Raw genomic sequence first — 27,986 nt, forward strand, 5'->3', positions numbered from 1 at the left:
CTTTCGGTTTGTAGAACTGCGGATCGAAGCTCCCAATTTTCAATAATGGCAAGTGACAGTCATGTAGCTTTCTGTAGTTAATGCTGTCCAGCAGACAATGGTGAAAAAGCTACTTTAATGGCGTTTTCCAATTTTTCCCAGACAGACTTCACAGCGTCTTCATGGCACTTCTCTAGTTGCAAGGTTATAGTCTGTCTCACAGGCACACGGTATTCAGGTTCTACAAAACTCATCAATGCATGAAAACCTGTACCCTCCACGACACTTACAGGCAGCATATCTGTAGTGATCATGGTGCACAACAACTCTGTTATTTTTCGTCACGTTGTGTGTTGCATTTTCTTGAAGTATCAGAAACAAACACAGTCAGCGTTGCTTGATTTTTGCCTTTTTCACATGAAACAGAGGGATGTATCAGCTTCAAATGGTTCAGCGTTTCTCTGGTGCTGTTTGCATACCTCAGCTCTATATTACAGAGTTTATATTTAACGGTGTCTTCTGTTATTTTTGTGAAATGATTCCAAGCATTACTCCTTTTTGATTGCCCCATCTTCACTATGGAAAAGTAGTTACCAAAAATTGCTATAACCTACATGATGTTGTTTGAAGGTTTAATGCTACCAAAGTGTGATGTCAGTCAGTGGCACTGGAACCTTTTTAATAGTGGAGGTGCTGAAAGCCAGCCCCCTTACCCCTGTCCAACCCCGCCCGCCCCCTCCCCCCGAGCTGGGGCCAGGAGCATGGCCCTGTCTCCAGGAGAGAGGGACCCAGACAGGGGTAAGGAGGCCAAGGCTGGGGCCACAGCTGGGGATGGACGCGGGGCCAGCAGCCGGGCCCTGGGCCAGCAGCAGAGCCCCACGTAAAACGTAGGGGTGCTGCAGCACCCCTGCACTCCTAGTTCCCATGCCTATGATGTCAATTCCATAGCAATGGTCCCAACTCCTAACAATGTGGAACCTAGTTCCACAGACACTATGAAATGGTATTGCTGCGGCTTTTTCAATGTGCCCATTAGGCATTTAAACATTAACTGAATACATTACTGGTAAGACTGATGCTAATCGGTTAACATTTTACATCCCCAATATGAAGACAGTTCCTACTCTGAATTATTTACAATCTCAGAACCTAAGTGATAGTGATGGAGGGGCAAAGGAATGCAAGCATATTGATACAAGTTGTATATATATTTCCATTAAAAAAATTATAGATAAAATATCGACACCTTCTAATTCAGTGGTCCCCAACCTTTTTCGTCTGGACGAGCCACGGAGGACTGTGGCGGCGGACGAGCATCCGCCGAAATGCCGCCGACAAGTGGCGACGTCAATAGGCGTCACCGCCGAAATGCTGCCGACAAGCAGTGTCATCCAGAGGCGTCGCCGCCGAAATGCTGCCGAAAATCGGCGGCATTTCGGCGGTGATGCCTCTGGATGACGCTGACTGTCAGCGGCATTTTGGTGGATGCTTGTCCGCTGGCCAGTACGCGGGCGCACTTAGATGCCCCGGCGGGCGCCATGGCGCCTGCGGTCACCAGCTTGGGGACCCCGTTCTAATTGGTGTTGAATCTGCACTGTAGTAACCATTTGGCTCTACTACATACCATGGCACAGTTGTCATACTAGTGCAACTCCCATATGCAGATGTACCCAATGTGGGTTTTACTCCAGCAGTCAGTGTAACCCTTGCTTTGTGTTAGCATAGCACATCCACAGTAAGGGTAGGCATATTGAAGTATGTGAATTTCCTTAATACAGACAGAGTCAGAGTCTTTCATTACCCTACAGTGAATGCTACTGAAAACAGAAGCAAAATCCTGTTTGCGCAATGTACAAACTCCTCCTCTCTGAACTGGTTGCGCATATCCTTTAACATATCCAGTGCTAGTTGTTTTGTAGCATTTCAGACACTGTCTCAGATGTGTGCGAGGGAGGTCATGTACAGTAACAATATACTCATTGATTTCTGAACAAGAGTAGAAGGGGCCAAGGGCATGATAATTATTGGGTATTGTTGTCATAATAAATAACACATATAGCATTTTCCATCATAGGAACCTGTATAAACCTATGAGAAAGGTAGTATTAGATTGTAAGCTTGGATGTGTGTGCGCATGCACAGAGTGTAACACAATGGGGCCCCGACTGGGACCTCCGGGTGCTACTGCAGTACAGATGCACACATTAATAATAATAATCTACAAATGATTTGCCCAGGGTCACATATCAAATTTGAGGTAGAGCTGGAAATGGAATGCAGGTTTCCCAACTCTCAGTCCTGTCCTATAGCCACAAGATCTGAGTGGCACTCAGAACTAAATTCTGTAAGATACTTTCATTTATTCATCATCTTTAGGGCCCTACTAAATTCACGGTCCATTTTGGTCAATTTCACGGTCATACGATTTTTAAAATAGTAAATTTCATGATTTCAGCTATTTAAATCTGAAATTTCACAGTGTTGTAACTGTAGGGATCCTGACCCAAAAAGTTGTGCAGGGATCACAAGGTTACTGTAGGGGGGGTTGCGATACTGCTACCTTGACTTCTGCTGGTAGGGGCGCTGCCTTCAGAACTGGGCAGCTGGAGAGCAGTAGCTGCTGGCCAGGAGCCCAGTTCTGAAGGCAGAGCCACTGCCAGCAGCAGTGCAGAAGTAAGGGTGGCATTGTATGGTATTGCCACCCTTACTTCTGCACTGCTGCCTGCAGAGCTGGGCCCTCAGTCAGCAGCTGCCACTCTGTGGCCACCCAGCTCTGAAGGAAGCAGCGCAGAAGTAAGGGTGGTATGGTATGGTATAACCACCGTTACTTCTGCACTGCTGCTGGCGGGGCGCTGCCTTCAGAACTGGGTGCCCGGCCAACAGCCACTGCCCTCCGGCTGCCCAGCTCTGAAGGCAGCGCAGATATAAGGGTGGCAATAATTCGACCCCCTAAAATAACCATGTGACCTCTGCCCCTGCAACTCCCTTTTGGGTCAGGACCCCCAATTTGAGAAACGCTGGTCTCCCTCGTGAAGTCTGTATAGTATAGGGTAAAAGCACACAAAAGACCAGATTTCACGGTCCATGATGCGTTTTTCATGCCCATGAATTTGGTAGGGCCCTAATCATCTTAAAACAAGAAACCTTTAGGTTTTATTACAGGACATAACAAATATGAGTTTCAACTACTTACAGACATGAGTAATCTGGACTGGAATCTGCAAAGCTGCCATAGGACTCGGAGAGTTGCCTGCATTCTCTTCCAAGTGAGCCACTCGAATCTGTACGTGCTGAACCCCTGAATTGGAATGAGCGTTTGATAACCCACTTCCAGATTTGTTTTCCGAAAGCTGGTGCCCTGGGTTGTTTTTTTGGTTCTCATGCAGCTGTTTAAGACCTTTTATTAGCACTGAGGGAGAAAAAGAAAATTCATTCTCAAACATGCTGAAGAGGGGCATTTGGAATCAACACTGTGCATCAGATCTCTAAGAAAGATCTAATCTGAGGGTCTCACTTGTTGGACTCTTTGTAACTTCAAGAGCCCCCGGGGTTTGAGAGAGCATGTGCTGCTGGTGGGGAAAGTAATCAAAGCCATCCAAGTAGAGCATCACTGATTTTTCACCCCAAAGGGAGCACTCGCTGGAATAGGGACAAGAGTAAGTGCTCCCCTGTTGAGGTATACATTAAGCGCCCAGAGAACAGAACAGAACCACAAACTCTTAACCAGAGGGCTTCTCTTACTGCTGCCCTTGAAAACTAGTTACCAGCCCCATCCCATTATGTTTTCATTGGCTGTGGGTGAGGCATGTGTCCATACGAAATGGGGACCTTCCTGAGCATTTACAGCATAAACATATTTCGACAACAGTTCAGGCTCATGCTTCTTTGATCTGCCTAGCTAAAGCCAGAGCCATTGTTCATTGACTTGCAACAAAGACCATGTCTCTCAAATGATTAAAGGCCAGAGAGGAATTGGGAGGGAGACCCTGAGCAGGGAGATCGAGCATGTAAGAAAGACTGGAAATGCTGCAAGGCCAGGACACCACTAATCTTGTGAGAGACCATGCAGCCTTCCATATGAAGCCCAGCTTTGCTTTTTTCAGTTGAGCCCCTGACAAGATGATGCTTTTTCAAGAAGACATCACAGCCAGCATGGACCCTGGGAGAATGAGATGTATGTCTGCTTTGCAGACTTGTCATCTGAAGATGAGAACCTTATCAGAATTGTTTGCACAAACAAGTTGAGTGCAATCGCTGGTACTTCTTATGGGAGAAAGAAGCCAAAGGATAGATAGAGGCCAGCATCAGATAGATCAATCAGCAGAACGGACAGGAAAGTGGTCTACATTAACCATGGATTTGTTAGTGTCTGGTAATTCCTACCTGGCTGTGTTCTCCATCTTTTGTTCTCCTTGTGTCTCATTCATCTCTTTCTCTGCCTTTTGCTTTCCTTTCCATCTGACTTTCTCCCTGTTCTTCTTTCACTCTTTCCTTGTTTCTCTGTCTGCTCCTCTCCATCTAAATATTTGTTTAAACCCAAAACTCCAATCTAAATTCTCTCTCTCTTTCTATCCTTCTAACAACAATCCTTCTGAACTAGAGGGTGTTTTATGCTGGCATGTGTTAAAAAAGATCAGCCTCCATTCCAGCTCTGCCTAGGGAAGTAGGCTACTATGACACAGAGGCCCACTGGTGATTCACTACTCTGTGTCAGCAACTCCTATCAGGCCCGACAAACTTGCTTCCCCTAACACACTGCTGTCATAGAATTTATCTATAAAAATGTTGTGTGAAGTATCAAACAAAAGCTGGTGACTCATTGGTCATTACTATCATTGTGAAATGTATGCCTTCAAACTATAGGAATTATGGGTAGTTACTGATATTATGCTTTAAAGTCTGTAACCAAACAAAGGGAGAATCTGGTTTCTTCCAGACTGGAGGGAAGGTAGCTATCTCCTGGTCTCCAACGTAAATTAAGCATTGTGGAACCAATACAAAAGAAGCTCCATTTGCTATTAAGACAACAGGAAAAACAGGTTGGGGGGGGGATGCAAATTCAACATGACAGCACACAGGAGAACAAGCAACAGGGAGGGCACTTCCAGAGGACACACTTCAAAGGTTTACTGGCTTATAAAAGGAAAGAAAAAGCACCCCTTTTGTTATCTATTTACAGAGGAAACCCCTTTGATGGTGTAGGGGGTCAGGGTATTCTTGAAAATCTGGATCCTGGTTATGACAGAAAATCAGCAAGTGCTGCAGAAAAGCTTAAGTGACAGATTGTTTTAGACAAGGATTGTAGCCTAAATTTTAGTCTCCAGAAAGCGTGTTTTACTTTTGTTTTATTTGTAACCATTTTTGCTTCCATTATTCTTTCTCAGTACTCACTTGAATCTGTGTTCTTTGTTAATAAACTTATATTTGTTTTCACCACAAACAGGTTACAGTGCAGAGTTGTTATAAAGGACAAAAATATAAAATATTTGTATAATAAAATTGCATATTAAAATTTTAAAAATATAAATTAGGAAGGTCAAAAAAGAATTTGAAGAACAGCTAGCCAAAGACTCAAAAAGTAATAGCAATTTTTTTTTCAGTGCATCAGAAGCAGGAAGCCTGCTAAACAACCAGTGGGGCCACTGGACGATCGAGATGATAAAGGAGCACTCAAGGATGATAAGGCCATTGCAGAGAAACTAAATGAATTCTTTGCATCGGTCTTCATGGTTGAGGATGTGAGTGAGATTCCCAAACCTGAGCTATTCTTTTTAGGTGACAAATCTGAGGCACTGTCCCAGATTGAGGTTTCATTAGAGGAGGTTTTGGAACAAATTGATGAACTAAACAGTAATAAGTTACCAGGACCAGATGCTATTCACCCAAGTGTTCTGAAGGAACTCAAATATGAAACTGCAGGACTACTAACTGTAGTCTGTAACCTGTCATTTAAATCAGCTTCTGTACCAAAGGACTAGAGGATAGCTAATGTGATGCCAATTTTTAAAAAGGGCTCCAGAGGAGACCTTGGCAATTACAGGCCGGTAGGCCTGACTTCAGTACCAGGCAAACTGGTTGAAACTATAGTAAAGAACAAAATTATCAGACACATAGATGACATAATTTGTTGGGGAATAGTCAACATGGTTTCTGTAAAGGAAAATCATGCCTTACTAATCTACTAGAATTCTTTGAGGGGGTCAACAAGCATGTGGACAAGGGGGATCCAGTGGATATAGTGTATTTAGATTTTTGGAAAGCCTTTGACAAGATCCCTCACCAAAGGTTCTTAAGCAATGTAAGCAGTAATGGGATAAGAGGGAAGGTTCTCTCAGGGACTAGTAACAGGTTAAAAGATAGGAAACAAAGGGTAGGAATAAATGGTCAGTTTTCAGAATGGACAGGTAAATAGTGGTGTCCCCCAGGGGGTCTGTATTGGGCCCAGTCCTATTTAACATACTCATAAATGATCTGGAAAAAGGGGTAAACAGTGAGGTGGCAAAATTTGCAGATGATACAAAACTACTCAAGATAGTTAAGTCCCAGAAAGACTGCAAAGAGCTACAAAAGGATCTCTCAAAACTGGGTGACTGGGCAACAAAATGGCAGATGAAATTCAATGTTGATAAATGCAAAGTAATGCATATTGGAAAACATACTCCCAACTATACATATAAAATAATGGGGTCTAAATTAGCTGTTACCACTCAAGAAAGAGATTTTGGAGTCATTGTGGATAGTTCTCTGAAAACATCCACTCAATGTGCAGCGGCAGTCAAAAAAGCGAACAGAACGTTGGGAATCATTAAGAAAGGGAGAGATAATAAGACAGAAAACATCATATTGCCTCTAGATAAATCCATGATACGCTCACATCTTGAATATTGTGTGCAGATATGGTTATCTGATCTCAAAAAAGGTATATTGGACTTAGAAAAGAGCAACAAAAATGATTAGGGGTATGGAACAGCTGCTGTATGAGGAGAGATTAATAAGACTGGGACTTTTCAGCTTGGAAATGAGATGACTAAGGGGGGATATAATAGAAGTCTATAAAATCATGACTGATGTGGAGAAAGTAAATAAGAAAGTGTTATTTACTCCTTCTCATAACACAAGAACTAGGGACCACCACATGAAATTAACAGGCAGCAGGTTTAAAACAAACAAAAGGAAGTATTTTTTCATACAACGCACAGACAGTCTGTGGAACTCTTTGCCAGAGGATGTTGTGAAGGCCAAGACTATAACAGGGTTCAAAAAAGAACTAGATAAGTTCATGGAGGATAGGTCCATCAACAGCTATTAGCCAGGATGGACAGGGATGGTGTGTCTAGCTTCTGTTTGCCAGAAGTTGGGAATGGGCAACAGGGGATGAATCACTTGATGATTACTTGTTCTGTTCGTTCCCTCTGGAGCACCTGGCATTGTCCACTGTCGGAAGACAGGATACTGGACCTTTGATCTGACCCAGTATGGCTGTTCTTATGACATAATCCTGAACTGTAACCTTCCACCTGTGTGAACACTGTCTCTTTGGGGACAGTTTACCTGGTAATTACTGTGAATGTTCAGTGGCAGGGGCTAGACACTACCAGGGGATGCTTCTGGGGAATCTGGGCACAGGGGTATACTAAGTATTAACATGCAAGGCAAAATACAGGCTGGCAGAGTCCTGTGGCGTTTGTGGTGTCAGGGAACTGACACACAAGTGTCACAGCTACACACCCCTTTTCCCAGGACATTTCAACAGGATTAGAATTCAGGGCTTCAGTTATGCCACTGGCTCTTTACCATGGCTTTCTCTGATCATTGCATAGGCCAGTGCCATCAGATCTGGACGTTGTTTCTTGAGAAAAACTCAAACACATGCACACACCATTTTCCCATCTCATTTTCTAAAGTACATGCAGTTCTAAGCATGGATCTGAGTCCAGGAGAGAGAGTCAACACCCAATTGAAGTGGTTGGGATGAGGAAGGCTCAGTGCTCTCACTGCTGCTGTTATTGTTAAGCAGAACATTACTGCAGATACAGAGCAGAGCCTAACACAAGCATTGGAGTGATCCCAGGCTCAGGCAGAGTTTACCTTTTAAAATACAAAGTCCTGTACTCATGTTTTTCTCTACCTCTTTCATTCTCTCCTTTCTGTTTTCCTGTCCACCCTTAAAAGCTGTTTTCTTTAGCATGATGGGGAGGATGTATTTTTGGATGAACGTAATTGTTTAAATGCAGACATAATTTTGAACTCAAGGGTGTTGGCACATACTAGAGAGTAGCAGGGTTGCAAGAAATAGGCAACATGGATTTGTTAAGAAAAAAATCATGCCAAACCAACCTAATTTCCTTATTTGGCAGGGTTACTGGCCTAGTGCATAGGGAAGAAGCTGTGGACATGATCTCTCTTGATTTTGACATAGTCCTACGTGACATTCTCATAACCAAACTAAGGAAATGTGCTCTAGATGAAATTACTGTAAGGAGGATGCACAACTGGTTGACAGACCATACTCAAAGAGTAGTTAGCAATGGTTCGCTGTCAAACTTGAAGGATGTATCTAGTGGAGTTGCGCAGGGGTCAGTCCTGGGTTCAGTACTATTCAATATCTTCATTAATGACTTGGATAACAGAGCAGAGAGTATGCTTATAAAATTTGTGAATGATACCAAGCTGGGAGGGGTTGCAAGCACCTCGGAGGACAGAATTAGAATTCAAAACAGCCGTGACAAACTGGAGAATTGGTCTGAAATCAACAAGCTGAAATTCAGTAAAGACAAGAGCAAAGTACTACACTTAGAAAGAAAGAAAAAAATCAAACATATAACTACAAAATGGGGAATAAGTAGGTGGTAGTACTGCTGAAAAGGACCTGGGGGTTATAATGGATCTCATATTGAATATGAGTCAACAATATGATGCAGTTGCCAAAAAGGCTACTATCATTGTGGGGTTTATAAACAGGAATGTCATATGTAAGATATGAGAGGTAACTGTCCCACTCAACTCAACATTGCTAAGGCCTCAGTTGGAGTACTGTGTGCAGTTCTGAGTGCCACACTTTAAGAAAAGATACGGACAAACTGGAGTCCAGAAGAGAGCAAGAAAAATGATAAAAGGTTTAGAAAACCTGACCTATGAAGAAAGGTTAAAAAAAGCTGAGTGTGTTTAGTCTTTAAAAAAAAAAAAAAAAAGAAGATGAGAGGGGACCTGATAATCTTCAAATATGTTAAGGGCTGCTATAGCGAGGTCTGTGATCAATTGTTCTCCATATCCACTAAAGGTAGGATAAGAAGTAATCAGCTTAATCTGCAGCAAGAGAGTTTAGGTTAGATATTCAGGAAAACTTTCTAACTATAAGGACAATTAAGTACTGGAATAGGCTTCCAAGGGGGGTTGTGGAATCCCTGTCATTGGAGGTTTTTAAGAACAGGTTGGACAAATACCTGTCAGGGATGATCTAGGTCTAGGTCTACTTGGTCCTGCCTAGGAGTTGAGGGCTGGACTAGACGACTTCGAGGTCCCTCCCAACCCTACATTTCTATGATTCTATGAATTTGTGAAGCAACAATATGTATCTCTATTTAGAGAGAGGTCAACACATTAGTCAGCTTTTAGTTCATACCCAGAAAAAAAAATTATAAATATTAAACCTCTGTGCAAACTCAATTTCTCAGGAATCTATAACATTCTAGCATGTTTGAAAAATAAGTACATAATAAACAAGCTACAGAAACCCCAAATTTGGAGTATTTGTTTAAAAAAATACTGCATTTTTCAAAGTTACAATCAAACAATTCCTAGTGTCATAATTTGCATATAACATTGCAAAGAGAAATAAAATGTTCTCCCACCCTTGCAGAAGATGGGGGCAGACTAGTTCAAGAGGTTGCAGGACAGAAAGGATCAGTGCAACTGGGAAAAGCTCCAAAACACCAGATTCACCCTCCAATCCCACAGTGTAAACTTTCTACTGCATCTGTAGGTAAAGTGGCACATGGCTCCTAGAAAGCCACCCATCCTCCCTTCTTGTTCCCGCTGTGATCCCTAGTGCAACTAGCTGTGGGAGCAGCTGACATGTACAGGGTTGCAGGCCCAGGCCTTTGCTTTTCTGACTCTCAATTCAGTCTTCAGTGATACCAGTGGATATTCCCACTCTGGGCAGCAAATAGCCTTCTGTCTGGTGAGTGGGGAATTGGAAGGGGGACTGTAGCCTGTTGATTCATTTTGTCTATTTAGATTGTAAACTATCTAAGGCAGGGACGCTCTTACTATAGGTTTGTACAGCACCAAGCCCAGTGGGGCCCCACTTGTGGTTGTGGCCTCTAAGCATTCCTGTCATACAAATAATAAATCCTTTACAGAAGAGAACAAAATGTGTAACTAATACATTACCAGGGAATGAAACATCTTTGTGGTTTGCAATCTGTCTTTTAATTGTCCACCATTTACTCCGAAGCCACTGTGGTGAGCGGACACTGCTCCATCCTTCAGCCAGTAGATCCCAATTGATTTCATTTTCATCGGACACCTCAAGCTCTGCTATCCTGGCAGGGTTATAGAAAAAAAGGAATCTGTCAGAAGCTGCCTTCAGGCCTTTAAGGGACGTTAGACATCTTTGCTTAAGAATGGATTTAGGCTTCCAAGGCTCCATGCTGCCAGATGTCAAGCAAATCACAGATGTCAGAGATGGATTAGACCTATTAACTCATCCAGTCCATCTCCCTGCCAATGCAGGTTGTTCTTCCTCCTAGTGCTCTGTCCAGACTAATTTTAAATCTCCCAAGCAATGGTGCTTGCAACACTTCTCTTGGGAAACTATTCCCCTAATACATCTCCTGGGCAGGAAATACTTCCTGATATTCAGCCTAAGCTTTCACTCTCTTAATTTCATCCCATCACTCCTAGTTATACTCTTCTTTTACCCTAAATAACATCCATCTCTCCTTAGTATGGACTTACGTCTCCCCTTAGATTTCTCTTAGGTAAGTTATACATAGTTAACTATTTAAAACTTTCCTCAAAAACAATCCCTCCAGGTTCTTCAGAGCAGGGATTGTCTTCATATATGTTAGCAAATATCTAGCACCCTGTGGGCTCTACTACAATCTGTAGGAATAATCATCATCCCTGAATTCCCTTCAATTTGTACACTATGCTGGGGAAGGGTTTTTGCCTGTAAGCTGCAAAAGCCCTCTTCATAGACCAAGTAGTTGTACTGACTGTACCTGCTAGCTAAAGGAACAATCCTAAAGGGATGAATTATGAATGACTGGACAGACTGTGAGAGACTAAATGCATCAATACTATTTGCACACCAGTACTAAGAAACATAACCAGGATGTATTGTAATTTACAATTAGTCAGGTTAATCATTTTGAATATATGTCATAAAGCAGTGACTAGTGCGCTGTAAATCATGTTTGGATTCTCTGCCTGTCTCTCCCTTTTATCGCCATCCAAGAAAATTATCAAATCATAATAAAAAATTGACTGGCTGAAAAATCTGAGTTAAAAGTATTCAAAACAGAAGAGGAACTGAATGGCTCAGAAGGTTTCTAGTGGACTATTGAGCCTTTCACCACTTGGTTATCAGTTCAACTCTAACTCAGGTAGGGACCAAAGGTGGTGCAAACTGGTGGCCTCCATGAAATGGTGGTCTCAGTTTAGTTTCTTGTGGACATGCGTCCACATCACAGAAACCACCACCACACTTGACCCTCGTTGGCAATCTCAGCAGAGAGGCCAAGGACTGAATGAGCATGGAGACTGAACTACCCTCCAGTTCAGGGTTGAAGCGCATTGGTGGGGCAGTGTGTGGGAAGCTTGCACGGTCGCTGCCTGTGCTGTACCTGTTCTGTGGAATAATAGAAGACTTCAGTCTCCAGGGCTTTCAATCTGACACCTTTCACGAGCACTAAAATTCACTAAAAAAACAAAAACAAAAATAATGTTCAATACGAAATCTCTGGGAAGTTTGAACACAGCAGCCATTTTTGGCGTGTTCTTGAGATCTCTTAGTGACTGGGAAATCAGCAAAAGGGACCCCAATGGAATTCTACTAGTGTCACTTTTTTACTATGAAACTTTTTAAACTGAGAACACAAACCTCAAGATTAGATTTATTTCATCCTCCTTAGTCCACTCAGTTCCGCCACTCTGTTTCCAGTTCAGATAGTTAAGCCATTTGGAACGGCATTGCTTTTCAGAGCGTGTTCCGACCCGTTCTGCCACAGCAGCCCACGATACCCCTTGTGTGACAATGTCACCTGGCTCCGTGCTGGTTAGCTCATGTACCACTTCTGCTAGCCTCTTTTCTTCTTCTTCTGTCCATTTTCCTAACAAAATAAAGGACAAAAACATGCAAGTTAACCAACAGTACAAGCCATCTTAATCTGAATAGCAGATATGGAACCATACAACATTTTGTGATTGGAAGCAGCACTACAATTTTCAGGAGTTTAACCACTTGCATAACTGTGATGCTCTGTACCTTGGGGGAATACCCAGCACCCTCATGTTCATCCTTGTAAAATAATTGCGTGGTATCCAATGCAAAGTTTGTCATGTCGGGTGTCTCCAGAAGGCTCATGATGCACTGAGCATTGTTGTTACAGTAATGTTACAGGTTATAATTTCATGTATATAGTTATGAGGCTGAAAACGTATCCTCATGGCTTAAAGCAAGCCCAGCCAAAAAACTCTTCAAGAACAGAGAGGCAATTCACACCTCATCAGGGCATGTATAGGACAAACCCAGCCCAGCCTCACATGAACAAAGGACGCTGGCCTAGGCAACAACAAAAGGATCTGTTAGACTCTCAAGTGAGTCACCGCCTTTCCTTTGGTCAGTTTGGGACTGCAATGAGATAATGCTCACCTGACTCTGAATGGGGGAGAGCAGAGGCAAAGCCAAGAGGGAATAAAGGACATAATAAAAGGGACAGACATATGCCATGCTCTTCCTCTCTCTTCCACCTACATCTACAGACACCACACTAAGTGACTGAAGTGCTGATCAAAGGGGAGAGCCTGGCTGAAGAGCAACCAGCCAGCCTGTGGTGAGACACATCTAAGTTTGTAAGGGCACCGAAAGTGTTAAGATCAGATTAAAATGTGTTTTGCTTTTATTTCATTTGACCAAATCTGACTTGTTATGTTTTGACTTATAATCACTTAAAATCTATCTTCATAGTTAATGAATTTGTTTGCTTATTCTACCTGAAGCAGTGCGTTTGGCTTCATCATGTCAGAGGCTCCCCTTGGGATAACAAGTCTGGTACATATCAATTTCTTTGTTAAATTGACGAACTCATATGAGCTTGCAGTGTCCAGCGGGCATAACAGGACACTGCAAGATGGAGGTTCCTAGGATTGTGTCTGGGACTGGCGATTTGGCCAGTGTCATTCGGTTGCACAATCCAAGGAGCAGCTTACATGCCAGAGGCTGTGCGTGAACAGCCCAAGAGAGAGGGTTCTCACAGCAGAGCAGGGTAAGGCTGGCTCCCAGAGTCAAGGATTGGAGTGACCTAGCAGATCACCTGTCCAGATAACACCAGAGGGGAACGTCACAATAACCTCAAACAGTCATAGTGTCCTGGACTAATATAGGAGTTGCCCTATGTACTAGGTACATCCCTTTGACGGTCAGATGTTCCAACAGTACATCATTAACTCTTTCAAATGCTTGTTGGTCCACTGCAGCAGGGAAAGAGTTAATTGTTTAAAGGCAACATCTTTGCCCCTGTGAGCAATAAGAATGGGAATATTCAGATCTATACTGAGAAAACCAAGCATACTCTGTTCTAGTTATCATCATCCTCCCCCTCATTCAGGCTCCTTCCTCCACTACTTATTTATTTGTATGCCAAATCAGCACAGTATGTTAGTGCTCTCCTTAATCAAACAAGACACTGCTTCCTCAGAAATACTAGGAGACACATACCATATCCCAACTAACAGATGGGAAGCCTCACAATCTCCCACTACGAATCTTTACACCCCTACATCAAGCCACTTCTAGCTCAATGCTAGTTTTTCTGCACACACAGCCTCATCTTCCAGTGTGACTGGTCTGCCCAAAGATGCTCCTGGCCTGACACAAGAATCAGGAACTGGCAGAGGGTGGGATGATAAGTCTTATCAAGAGTGCGAGAATGAGCAGATAAGCAGGTACCAGCAGACAGGTCAGGAGAGACTCGCTTCCAAGAGTCTTTCCCAGTCTCACGTCCTAGTGGCCAAGAACTCTCTTTTGTTACATCCAGGAGCTCCGCTGAGCTCCCCCCCCCCCCAGGGGACTTCACACCTGGAAATTAGGTCACCAGTTAGCTACCTCAGTTAGGAGTTACACACCTGGCGATTAGCCAAGTTGTAAAGGTTTGAATTCTGATTCACAAATGTTTTTACAACTTTAATTCCACAAGTCTCTCTGGCAAAAATATAATTTCCATGAAACAGTGACAGTGGTGAAGCAAAGAAACTCAGCCATGAGGTGATTACGGGGCTCTCATCTCAGTTTAGCCACCGACTCACTTTGTGATCTTGGGCAAGTCAACTTATCTGTAAAACTGGGTAAAAAACTGAGACATCACTGAAAATAAGGGGACAGATCCCTGGGGAGTCCTCCTACGGAAAAAAAATCACAACACATTGAGGAGCACCTCAATCTATATTTAGGGATTGTTATGGAACAGCGTATTCAGTTTTGGGTCACTGATTCCTAACATTAAGTGGTAGTGAAGTTATTAACCTATTTTACGACTTTCTATAGCACACATCATGATAGCATCCAAGCATGTACATTTCATCTGCAGTAAAATATCCTTATGATACTGAGTCAACATTATGGATTAATCTCTTGCTGTCGAAACACCTCATGGTACAAGATCATAAAATCTCACAAACTGAGCAGTCCAGCTGTCAGTGTTTGGATGCGAAACACGTAAGGAAAAGCCTAAGTGCGGCAGGAAGTAATGCTGGTGATTCAATATGTATGCCACATTCACTCTGGGTCAGTACTGAAACGATGATGCAAAGTACTTCTGCTAAAAGTGCTGACTTTCAGATGAGACATAAAACCAGAGTTCCAGGCCCCTTGAATATCATTAACAATCCCATGGGAAATTACATGGGTATTAAATCCAGAGTCCTGGCCAAATTTCAATTGGGTAATTATATACTGGCTACCTAATTTTCCCCTTCATTTTTAATAAAGTATATTTCATTTCCTGTCCTACAATATTGTGCAGTGTTGATATGTGCTGTTTAATAGTTTCTTCACTGTAATTCAGCGATAGCTACAATTTAGCACTGAGTGATATGACACCTATATATATATATAGAGAGAGAGAGAGAGAGAGAGAGAGAGTTTGTAAATATCCAATGATTAAAATGCATCAAATACTTTGTAATTCATCGTGATGAAAAGTACCATAGGAACATCAGAGCTCAAGATTGTTATTAAAGGCCCACAAAAAAAGTTACACATACATTGTAATTTTTTTGCCCTTTGTGACCTGAAATTAGAAATAAAAAGACTTAAAATAAAGTTACCCAATTTTATGCTAAGCCTCAGCCTGAAGTGAATTTCCTACAGAACAGGAAATCTCTAAAAATAACAGAAAGAGATAACAATGGGGAAACTGACACAGCCTTAACTAGAATATCCTTTACTGACACCACTATACTACCATACCTGTGTGTTATAATACCATACCTGTGTTGCAGGTGTCCTTCATCAGCCTACATCGATCTTTGACAGATGAAGCACTTCTTCCCAGTGCAGCACCTATTGTTGCCCAATCATTACCATGCTTTATTCTTAACCTAAATGGATACAGTTTATTAGCATTTTGTTCAAATGACTCACACAGCTATACTGCATGGTAGGCAACAATAAATATTATATTATTGGAGTGTGAGCACAGTCTCACAGTAGATGGGACTGGTCAAAATGTCAAGGTTTTATTCCCAATTCTTGCTGCTAATTTGTCACATGATGCTGGAAGCCATTTAGCCTGGCCATGCCTCAGTTTATCCATCTGTAAAATAGGTATAATGATATTTACCTGTCTCATAGGAATGTTGTGATGCTTAACTAATTATTGTTTGAAACATGTTCTGAGATTTTCAGATGAAAGGTGAGACTCCCATTCCAAATTCTTATCTATTCCCAAGGGGAGACTTTGCATGTGGTACAGGGAATACTCATGAAGCCTGGTATAATAGGTGCTGAAAAACTGGGAATTCTATAACTCACCTGCCCAGGAAGCCAGTTTACTCTGCATCTTGCCTTACTATTTTCCTATTTCTAAAGCTTATGCATTCCCCTTCCTTCACCACTTCTCAGAGTGGCTTAAAATATTAACCATGGTTACTTATTAATTTCAATTTATTATGAACCTATCTCAAACTCTAGGTGCCTTACAAAACACATCGAAACTTCAACTGGATTAATATCCAAACAAAGTAACTCCCACTTTAAATCCTCCACTCTTCCCATCAATGCAGGCTGTATCCTAATCAACCCAATCAATCCTTCAGGAAAAGCCTGGGAAAACAGATAAGCCTGCAGAATATCCTTGGTTCTGTCACACCAAGGGTGTGTATTCCAGATTCAAGGACCCTCGTTGATGTCTTGGTGAAGTCTCCCAACATCTGTTTTCATAAGGGGAATCTTATGCTTGACCATTCAACCATCCTTACAGTTAACCTGCTCAAGCTCTCTAAAGAAAGAGGACCAAACTACTCTCAGTTATACTTATGAAAATCTGAAGTATCATTGGTTTCAATAGACTACATCAACCTTAGTTTGGCTAAGTGCTGTATTTACATCTGTAAATACATCCAAGTAGAAATTGACCAGAAAGTGGCTTTCATTGCCCTTCAAACTACTCTGGTACACCACTACTTTGGAGAAAAGAGTTATAGCAGTCAATTTACCTATGATCACTGAACTGAAATGTTCATAGTGAAATCTTTATAAAATTCTTTTTAAAAACTGTTATAAATAAATTAGATAACAAGATCTTGTGAATGCAAAACTTACTCCTTGAGCTTTTCAATTTCTTCAGGAGTATACCTATGCAATAAATAAAAAGAACATTACTTAGAACAGAAACATACACTTTTTGTTAGCCATACACAATGTACTACTAACAGCACAAAAGAAAATTTCTAACTGAGGGAAACAATCTGAATATTTAAAAGCACATTAAAGGTAAATTATTGATCTTTGTTCATTTCTAAACATGTTTGGATCTCTTCGCATTTAGTTTTACACTGGTGTAACTCCTTCAACTTCAATGGACTTACTTGTCAGGTATGAGAAATCAGAATTAGGCCCACTTATGCCTTAAAGAAGGGCTAGTTCTTCACAGCACATCTATTATTTAATTCTGTAACTGCCATAGTGATGTTTATTGCCACAAATGCATCATTAACACTTAGCACTCAAATTGCACTTTTCCTCTTCAAAGAGCTTTATAAACATTAACTAAAATCCTAGCCATCACCCCAGGGGTATACGTATCTCCATTACTTTACAGTTAGGGAATCCAAGCCCAGGGGATTAAATGAATTGCCCTCTAGATCACGTCAGAGACAAGATTAGTACTCAGCAGTTCATGGCCTGGCTCTTAGTTCTGTGCTCACTTCACAATGATCTCCACATCCGGGTAATCCTTTTATAGTGAATACTGTCACAGGTGCATTAGACTCCAATCCTACAGTAGGTTACATCAATGCAGACCCATGCACCGATGCAAAATTCCCTTGGAGTCAATGGAACAGTGTGCTAGCATATCCTGATGCAGGATCAGTCCTTTGGAAGTTCTTATACAAAATTATGGAAAGGAAGGAACTAAGAATTAAGAAGGAAAGAGAAGGTCTTATATAAATCCGAGGTGTCTGCAAAGGGCGCAGCAAAGATAAATGGCCAACAAATCCCTGCCTCTAATGGGATGTTGTTTTTATCTTGAACATACATTTCCCTACAGTAGTGGACCAGTGTGGGAACACTTTTCAGAGAGAGTTCTGGAAAGTGAAGGGAAGGAAGGAAAAACAAGATGAGTCTCTTGTTAGTACTTAGCTAACTAATCCCACTGACTTAAACAAAGTACCAGAAAAAGAAATCTAAAAAGATTGCAAAGCTTAGGTCAAAGAGAATCATCCCACCTGATGGAAAAGGACACCAGGAAATGTACTGAACTGCTGGCAGGAGACATTAGCATCCACTGCCTGGACTGACCTGCAGGATGCAGGAGAAATGGCTTTTCATATGAATGTTTTCTGTTTCCAAGTTTTCTCCAGTATGAAAGTTTTTCAATTACTTAAATGGGTAATGCCAAAAAGCATTAACAAAAAACATGCTATGCATTCTAAAAAAAAAAAAAGTTTGTAGATGCTTCTTTTAGAGTCCACTTCTTGAGCTATAATACCAAAATGAAATCAGCCATGATTTGTTTTGTTTGCTTTTAATTCCCTCCCCCACCCCCCTCTATTTAGAGAAACAGCCTTCTCTAATAGACTGAGCTCTGTACCAGGAGCCAGGACCTACTGAGTTCTAAAGCTGACTCAACACGGACTTGTGTGAGGACTTGGGCAAGTCATCTACGCTTTCTGTTTATCTAGTTGTTAAAATGCAGGCGTGTTTAGAGAATAGTTAACCTTTGTTAAAGCAATGTTTAGAAAACTAAAATGGTATTTGCTATCAAATGTGCTATCAGTGTTATCAAACACAACAAGCATGGTTGTTTGTGTATTCAATATACAGTAAATTCCATAAATTACACAAATCTCTGAAGCAATAATGTGGAGCGACAGCAATGGACTGCATGGCCAGTAATTCATCTCTGTGCATGTACAAAGGCTATACTGGAGATCACTGGAAGCACTTATACAAGTTCTGACAAGACTTTATATCAACAGAACCAAAAAGGGAGGGAGCTTGACCTTTTTTTCCCTAGGCCTAATAAATCTCATGGCAACAGCCTCTAGTCTTGCTTCTCAACTACGTCTGAGTTGAAAGGAATTTACCTTTTTCCCCAAAAAATGTCATTTTCATTACGTGAAGTGAATGTAAAATAAAAAAACAAAAAACCCCAAAACAAAAACACATGAACCTAATGATACCAATCAAGCCATGCGTTATTAGGTTTTCATACTTTCCAACATGGTTTCTGTCATCATACATGCGAAGAACTCTTCTATAAACTGCAAAGAGAGGCCGGTTCAGACCCCATGCTATGGTCCTGTAGAAATCTTTTCGTTCATCTTTTGACATCTCAAAGATAATTTCGGTGGCATCTTTTATTCCACGGGCCTAGATAGATCACATTTTAAAAAGAGATTTTAGACAAAACTGTATCATTGACGAACAGAACTTTTAAAAATGAGAAGGTTGGTACATTATTCTGAAATTCATGAGAGATATTTCATAAAACTATAAGTCAAAATTGTAAACTTGGATTCCTAAATTAGACAACTGAATCTATATCTGCCCAAATAAGTGCAGAACATCACTGAAAAACAGGTAATTTATTCAGAGGCTCAAATATGCATTGAAGTGCCTAACTTCTATACAAGTTTGAAAATTCTAGTAAATGTATCTTTTGTGGTAAAAAAAAAAAGCAATGTCAAATCTGAGAATATCACACAAAATAAATTTAAATTGACACTGTTTAGTTCATGCACTGGGGTTTTTGTAAGGAGAAAGAAGTTTCACAAACAATCTGAAGAAATGCTTTAATAAAAAAATCAATCACTGTAAAGCTAATTTTAAGGCAGTGGTGCCCAACCTTATTACACAGGAGGGCCACATAAACCTAAGCACAACCTTGTGTACAGATTCTACATATTTTAATCAGATTTAAAGTCACCTGTATTGATTTATATTTTAAGTTCAGCTTGTTACGTATGTATTTAGATAGTGTGTAAATAGACAATACTGTATATAGAAACAACCTGTGTAAACTAAAATGATGTAAACATGATGACAAAATGCTGATCAATCATTATTGTGTTGAAGCAGGCCTTCTGAAACGCTCTGGTGGGCCATGTACGGCCCGTGGGCCGTAGTTTGGGCACCTCTTTTTAAGGTAAGATGTTTCTTTATATTGATGGAAACCCAAACAAAGCTTAATTGTGATAGCACATGAGAACTAGAAAGTGAACATGATTATAAAAGAAAAACAAAACTGACCAATTTAGTTTAATTGTCCAAGCTGAGTGAAGTGAAAAAGGCAAGCAAACATCAGAAATGGGGATAAGGTATGGTAAATTGTATTTTACAAACCATTTCAATGTTAATCCAGAGGGTTATTATTAACCCAAGAAAGAATTGAGACTTTAATTTGATCAAGCTAAATAAAAAAAGGCATGTACATGTGCACGATTTTGTGAGTATAAATTCTAATACCTGTGCAGGTAGGTGTTAGTACTGGAAAAGGTGCACAGAGGTGTTTGCACATGCCCTAGTGAAGACTGGATCTAGCCCCTTCTGTAGGTGTAGATTCTTCTCTTGATGTGGCCATGATTTCCATGGGAGTTATACATGCTCAAGGGAAGATCACACCACTTGAGCACACTGATGTAAAATTTTACAATGAATTATTCTGAGCATGCAAACTGGAAGTGTTGTGAGACGATCTGGCAGAGCCTTAAACCCTAAGTATGATTACAATAAAAATTATATTTACTGATTTTATGCATTAGAAACATTTTTGTGTATTTCAGACAGGCAATAATCAGTTCTACTACAAAATGATCAAAATAAGCCCATTTGCATGCTCTTTGGAAGTTCTACGGAAAGTTAGTTTCAAATAGGATATAGTAGAAACAGCATTACCAGCTAAACTAGCAGACTAATGTACTGTAATTCCTACCTTTAAATAACGTTCAATGTTACTCATCAAAATGTCGATTTCTTCCTTCGACCACATTCCCTGCTTCCATTTATGGCCTTAAAATGGACAAGACAAACTAATCACAATGCTGGAGGCCAGCAAGGTGGGGGAAATCAGAACACACAATTTCCTTACTGAAGTAATTAACAAAGAAAAACATGTAGTTGTTACAAACTAATTAGAACCATTACATAAGCAGTAATTACTCTATTTGCTGAGCAACCAGTTTTCATGTTTGATGGCTTCAGTATCACCAACCCCAAGAGTTCAAAAAAAAAAAAAAAAATTCACAAGATTCTGATACAGTATCACCAACCCCAAGAGTTCTAAAAAAAAAAAAAATTTGGGGTTGTTTTTATTTGGCTTCTCGTTTTTGAATCTTTAGGGTGCATTCAAGTCACGTGTTTAGGCTTTTCTCTGCAACCATGATGACTGGAAGCTTTTTTTTTTTTTTAAATAATGAAAGCTGAGATTCTCAAGTATTCCCATGACTACAGGAGCCAGGGCGTACAGAAAAACAAATATCACGAGGCACAATAAAATCGCAAAACCTGGCAACACTGCAGCTTTATGTTATGGACCTTATCGCTTCCAACCATAACTGCTCTTAGTGCTCCCCATGCAGTCAATGGAAATAAGCTCTATGCCTGGTAGAGTTTGCAGAATTGGGCCCTATGTCATCATTATCTGTATTGGGAGTAGTAGCTAGTGGTCACAATCAGAATTGAGGCCCCGTTGCATGCGTTGTATTTCCCAAATAAAAATGGCAAATCAATACACACAAACATTAGTTAGTAATTTCAATACCATCTAAGCTTTTGGCTTTTTTTAAAAAGGCAAAACCAATTCAATTTTATTCAGATATAAGGATGCAAACCTTAAATACCATGATCTAATAGCCAAGTGGCATTAAAAATAACTGCCCCTTTACTCTTGCCTACAGATATTTTCTCCCTTTTGTGCTCATAACATCTTTACTAGTGACAGATCACATGTAATTAAGGATACGCTCCTGACCCACTTCAGGTACTGAATGCTGGCTACATGCCCATCTCTGCTCAGAAAAACCTAGTGTTTCCTTCTTAGCCTGATAATTACCAGCAAAACAATTTGGAGAGAATTGACAAAGAGCGTTTGCTTATTGAAATCTAATTATAAATCAAAAGTACAGTCATTATAGCTAATTCTGTTCCTGCAGTTAGGAGAATGTTCTTACACCATGTCCCCAATCTTTCTCTTCCTCCCAAGCTACATACAGAGACCTAGATGAGGTTCCAGAGGTAAATTACACTTATAGTGTATAGTTACAATTCTTTGTCATTTACATGACCATCTGAGCATAGAAATCACACAAAGAGGGGATAGGGCTGCACTTTACATGGAATATCATCTAATTTGAGGAAAGGAAACCTTATTGTTGCTTATATTATGCCTTTGCTATGTTTGCCTACTTCTAGCCAACTTAAGCCAAGTTTAATATATGACACAGGACTTGAAAAACCTATTTAGACACCTATTAGCCAGGGGCATAAAAGTTGGTGGTGCACACTGCCCATGTGAGAAGCTCAGGCTCCACCTTCAAACTGCTGTGATGGGGGAACATACTGGGATTCCTATAAGCATATTTTCTCTGAGAAAGGTGGCACCTGCCAGCAGGCTTCTGCCACTTTCTCAGGGGTTCCCAAACTTTTTCATAATATGGGCTTATATTTTAATGGAAAGATTGTTCCAGCATCACTTCTCCCATTCACAATCGCACAGACAATCCTCCACTCCATTTACAATTGCATAGGCCACCTGGAATTCATGACCATATAGCACTGGAATGGGTTACCTAGGGAGGTGGTGGAGTCTCCTTCCTTGGAGGTTTTTAAGGCCCGGCTTGACAAAGCCCTGGCTGGGATGATTTAGTTGGGAATTGGTCCTGCTTTGATCAGGGAGTTGGACTAGATGACCTCCTGAGGTCCCTTCCAACCCTGATATTCTATGATTCTATGCCTGTGGGAACCACGACAATTACTTACAGGGGAAAGGAACATGAGGGAAGTGTTTAGTGTGTTTTCACTTTGAACAGCTGGAAATGAGAAGATCCAGCAGCATGTGACCAGTCAGCTCTCCACCCAATCATCAGCAAGAACTCCTTTGGCCACAGTTTGGAGAACACTGCTCTAGGCTAGTTGACTTTGATAAATGTGAAGGCCCCACTGGCTGCTGGAAAGGAGATGCATAATCTCTCTGCTTCCTCACCCTAGAGTCTACCAGCTACTGTCATGGGGCATCTCATCTACTTTACCCCCAGCCTCCTGAAATGGAAAGCAGTCTCTTTGCTACTCTGCCCCCCGCCCACCTCAGTTCTTGAATTGAGCACCATGGAGATTAGAACCTGTGCAGAGCTGAGGAAAAATGGGGATGGAAAAGATGGGGGAAACTAGTGTCTCTTAAAAGCAACCATGCATCCAATCAGGACAGTGAATGAAAGTAATAGACAGGAACAGATAATATGATGGGTGCTCGTTTCTTCCTTCTCCCAGCTCTGAAGTTCCCATTCCCAATGCTTCCCAGTCATTGCTCCCTCCCTACAAGCCGCCATCCTCTTTCTGCAGTAAACCTCAGACCTATGGAGTTTCTGTGGAAAATTAAAAGGAAACAAAACAATATTTATTTTGTTCAAAATTTTTCCACAAAAGTTTGTTTCAATTTGATTTGAAAAAAAAAATAAAAATAAATAAAAACCCACTAATTTTCATTCACCTCTTTCCTCCCCATTGAAAAAGGGAGAAAAAAATTGGGGGGGGGGAGGGAGGGGAGAAAAAAAAACTGTTTCAAATTGCATCATGAGCATATTCATATTTCCTAAAAGTCCACATTTTGTTGAAAAAAACACAATGAAAAATTTCATCCAGCTCTAATGTGGAACAATTAAGTTCTGAAGTTCTAACTACAGCAGTAAGTTTAAATCATGTGATGCTTTTAAAGGACTTGAGGCACTACCGAGTCCCTAAGCAGGATCTCCTTAAATAATTACTACTGCTACTAAAACATTGCCACTCCTGGGAGCATTATAGCACCTGCTCCCTCCCTTACTATAGCTACATCGGGGTGGGGTGGGGGGGGCACCACTCTATCCTTCTCCATCAAGATGGGAACAAGATGAGTAGAAACTGATCACATGTTTTTGTTGTACATCAACGGCAAGTGGAGGATTCATTTAGCATTGTGTTTCAAGGAACATTCTGGAAAATAAAAGGAGAGTGAGAATAAGAAGGCCACACACACATACAAGCTCCAGTAGATTCTATAGGGCATTATTTTTTATTTTGTTAAATAAATAGCCTCCTTATTTTTACTCTCCTTTGTAACTTATTTGAAATTACTGGTAACATACAGTGAAACACTTTTAATCCTAGAATCATAGAATATCAGGGTTAGAAGGGACCTCAGGAGGTCATCTAGTCTACCCCCCTGCTCAAAGCAGGACCAATCCCTAGACAGATTTTTGCCCCCGATCCCTAAATGGCTCCCTCAAGGATTGAACTCACAACCCTGGGTTTAGTAGGCCAATGCTCAAACCACTGAGCTATCCTCATCATTCTCTCTATCCCTCTAGATCCCCTTTCACTTTTTATCTTGCCTTTTGTCTGGGACAAAGTAAGACTTACTACTGCCCAGTATGGAAAGAGTCTGTATTTCTAGGCATCCTGCACCAGAATACAGGGTATTTTATGCAGCCTAAAAAGTACCCTCATACACACATTATACAGATCAGCTCACCTTTTTGCAACCAATGGGAGAATTTGGGCCTAAATATCCTACCTTTGTTTGTTAGAGAATCCTTATCCTCTTTGGTTGTAAACCAGGCTTGACTAACAGCTGACACTTCTTCACTGCCTAGAGGAGAGATTTCATCCAGTTGTTCATTCTGAAGAATCTTGAAAAGAAGAATTGAAGAGTACCTTGTTAACTGATTTAACATTCATTCCCCCACCTTGAATTTAACATGCAATGCTTGGCAAGTGTAAGTGGAAAAAAGATGGCTATGTCATACTAGTTGACCTTGCTGGCTGCTAATAAAGTGTACTTGTTTTAGGCAGGGCACTACCAGGATAAGTGTTGTTTTTTAAACAACACTTTTACCCATCATACTCATGGCCAGCTTAAACTAATATCCCTTCCCCATCATCTTTTACAAAATACACACCAATTTTCTCACAGTAATGGCACTGATATAAATTCTATTTTTTTTTAAATTGTAGGATATATTGAATCATTTGCTTATCTACTGTAAAGTACACTCCTCCTCCGCTACTCTATATTCTGCATAAGGTGAAGGTTTACAAACTAAGATCTGTGTTTTCCCTTGTCTTTCTCTCCTTGAAGTGGGCCTACTTTACACACCATCAAGAGAAATGACTGATATTTACAAGAAGCTTCACAAATGAACAAAGTACATACAATCTTTAACAACACAGCTTTTGTGCCCTGTAAGGAAAAGATCTTCTTTTAAAAAGTGTATTCTTTATTCAGATATTGGCTTAAATCCGTCGTTATTTGTGTCCAGCTGATGTATTAATTTTATGACAATTACACTTGTCATTTAGCATTAAATTATTAAATTTTAGTATATTTTATTATTCAATTTGTTAAATATTTGTAAAAAAAAACCCTAGTTAACACAACTTATAAAGTACACAATTAAAAGTGGACTCTCAAATAGTTTAGAACCCAACTGTAACCTCCACCTTAAAATTGTAATTTGTTAGGAAACGCATGGGGTATGAAGAGGGCAGACAGAAGAGGGGGAAATAGTACTAGCAAGGACCAGAAGATTGAAGACAGGTAAGATGTGTGGGGGAAAATATAACTGGTAGTTTTGCAGACACTGGATATGGCAGAACTGTATTTGTAGTGAGTGGAGTCAGGTGATATGCACCTTAAATAGGGGCAGCAACAGCAGGAAGAGAAAAGTAAAGAAAAACATTCAGAGATTTAGGGTATGTATACATTACAGTAGCTACAGAAGCACAGCTTCTGCCCTGCAACTGTGTAACTGTAGCGTAGAAGGTGTTTTTCTGTCAATGCAGATATGTCACCTCTCTGAGAGGCAATAGCTAGGTAAAAGGAAGAATTCTTCCGTCAACCTAGCTGCATCTACAGTGAGGCTTCAGTCAACCTAACTACATCACAAAGTGCATGAATTTTTTCACAGCCCTGAGCGATGTAGCTAGGTCGACCTAAGTTTTAGGTATAGATCAGGCCTCAGAAAGCATTACTGTAGCCTCCAGGGAAGCTAGGGATTTTAAAACTCTGACCCAAAAGGGCTGGCAGTGGCCAGATGGGAGCAGAGTGATCGCAAATAGGTCCAGTTGGCCCCCACTATCCTTGCTGGAACATCTCTGGAGAGATGAGAGCTGTAAACTCCACACCCAATAGGGATAATAATACTTACTATCTTAACTCTCAAAGGTGTTGTGAGGATTAATTAGATAATGGGCTCAGTCCTACTCCAACTGAAGTTAAAACTCTGACTTCAGTGGAGAAAGGATTGGGCCCAACGTCTAATTCGCTTTTTAATGTGAAGTGTGCTCTATGAGAGCTGAGTATTTTTAGGCTTAAACCTTTCTTTCTCTTGACAATGGTACTACCTGAAAGGTTTTACCATAAGGATTGTAAAAGTTATTTCCCCCTGAACACCACCACCTGCAGTAGTGGTAAATTTAAAAGCCCAGCCATCTTATCTTTCTATATGGCTCTCTCTAAAACAAATCAAAGCATGTGTGCTACACCTGTCATAACTTAGTGCACCAACCTGTGAACAGAAAATTTCACCAAATCATGTTTTCCTTTGAAAAATTAAAATGTATTTTTATTGGACAGAATCTTCCAAACAAGACCAGTGTCACTGTAGGTCAGTTTCACGAACAGGACACACAGTGCCCATTTAATCAAAACTTTTTGCTTCTTAATTTAATATGAATACGCAGAGGCAAGTTAATTAAAAGCCCTTGGACCAAGCCTGAAGCTTTACCATACCTGGATCTGAGTAACAGTTCCTTCATTAATCTCATCATCTGCTACCTCAGTGGTAGCAGTCATGGTCACCTCAAAGCTCTGATCATTTTCTGAAACTTCAAAACATGTAAATTAGTAGCGTAGTTTTTTTCTGGAATATTTGATATGTAGAGTACAGGATTTACACAACACAGTACCTGGTCTGCAAATCTGAATAAAGCTGTGCTCCGACACTGATTTTTTGGCCTAGTAAAAACACTAAGATGCTTGCTAATACTTTGCTTTATGAAGTTCAAATAAGGATTTTAAAACCACGACATATACAACTAGGACGTCTACCACCTTTTGGTAGATTCATGTTGTAAAACTGAATGTGACACAAAAAATAAAATTAATTTTAAATAACGGGGTGCAAACAGCACAATGTGAAAGTTTCTTTTTCTGTTCTATATTTTGTTTTCATTACTCTCCAATGACTATTAGTGTACAACTTTCAAACCAGTTGGCAGCAACTTTTAAAGCTTATTTTTCCTGTAACTCCAACATTATTAATCGATATTTTTACAAATGCAAACACTCTAAAGTCCCAACAAAGTTCTAGATGCTTTACTTCATACAAACAGGACAGAAAGTAGAGCCAATGAGTAGAGACTTTAGTGTTTCGGAATACCCAGACTCACTAGAACCACAGGTTCAAACCCTGGCAAGCTTGATTCAATTCTCTATCATACTGTGGTAAAATAACTCAAGCGCCACACAGTTCTCTGTATATGTGTGGATCTTTCAGATATGACCTCAAACATGGAAAGCCCAACTGTTCTGTTTGGACATAAAGATCCTGTACTCTTTTAATAAGAACAGAGTGTTTGCGTTGGTGTCCTCCCAACTCTGCCTCCTCGAGTGGTACAGTATGCTAGTTGGTTGCTACTCTCTATCCAACAGCTGGGTTTACTTCATTGATACTGTATATATACAGCTTGTTGTAAAGCGTTCTATGACTTATGGGGGTTAAGGGTGATACAAAAGTGTAAAATATTGATAGAAACACTGACAAAATAAAGTGTTCTAAAATATTCCTAATTTTTTTTTCTCCAAGAG

The 27,986-nt window shown here is 40.6% G+C and overlaps 1 protein-coding gene across 1 annotated transcript in view; it reads right to left on the reverse strand.

The window, feature by feature from the left end:
* Positions 1 to 27,986, reverse strand: part of DMTF1 (cyclin D binding myb like transcription factor 1) — a 60,816-nt gene that overhangs the window by 13,961 nt on the left and 18,869 nt on the right. The window contains exons 4-12 of the mRNA XM_024212912.2: positions 26,910 to 27,004; positions 24,693 to 24,807; positions 20,859 to 20,935; positions 19,140 to 19,297; positions 17,024 to 17,056; positions 15,692 to 15,801; positions 12,086 to 12,314; positions 10,372 to 10,523; positions 3,173 to 3,388 (exon numbers count right to left, since the gene is read on the reverse strand). Of these exons, the coding sequence (XP_024068680.1) occupies positions 3,173 to 3,388; positions 10,372 to 10,523; positions 12,086 to 12,314; positions 15,692 to 15,801; positions 17,024 to 17,056; positions 19,140 to 19,297; positions 20,859 to 20,935; positions 24,693 to 24,807; positions 26,910 to 27,004 (1,185 nt within the window). The remainder of the gene's footprint in view (positions 1 to 3,172; positions 3,389 to 10,371; positions 10,524 to 12,085; positions 12,315 to 15,691; positions 15,802 to 17,023; positions 17,057 to 19,139; positions 19,298 to 20,858; positions 20,936 to 24,692; positions 24,808 to 26,909; positions 27,005 to 27,986) is intronic.

Source organism: Terrapene carolina, unplaced genomic scaffold, assembly GCF_002925995.2.
Source record: "Terrapene carolina triunguis isolate 2854851 unplaced genomic scaffold, T_m_triunguis-2.0 Scaffold68, whole genome shotgun sequence".
NCBI lineage: Eukaryota > Metazoa > Chordata > Testudines > Emydidae > Terrapene > Terrapene triunguis.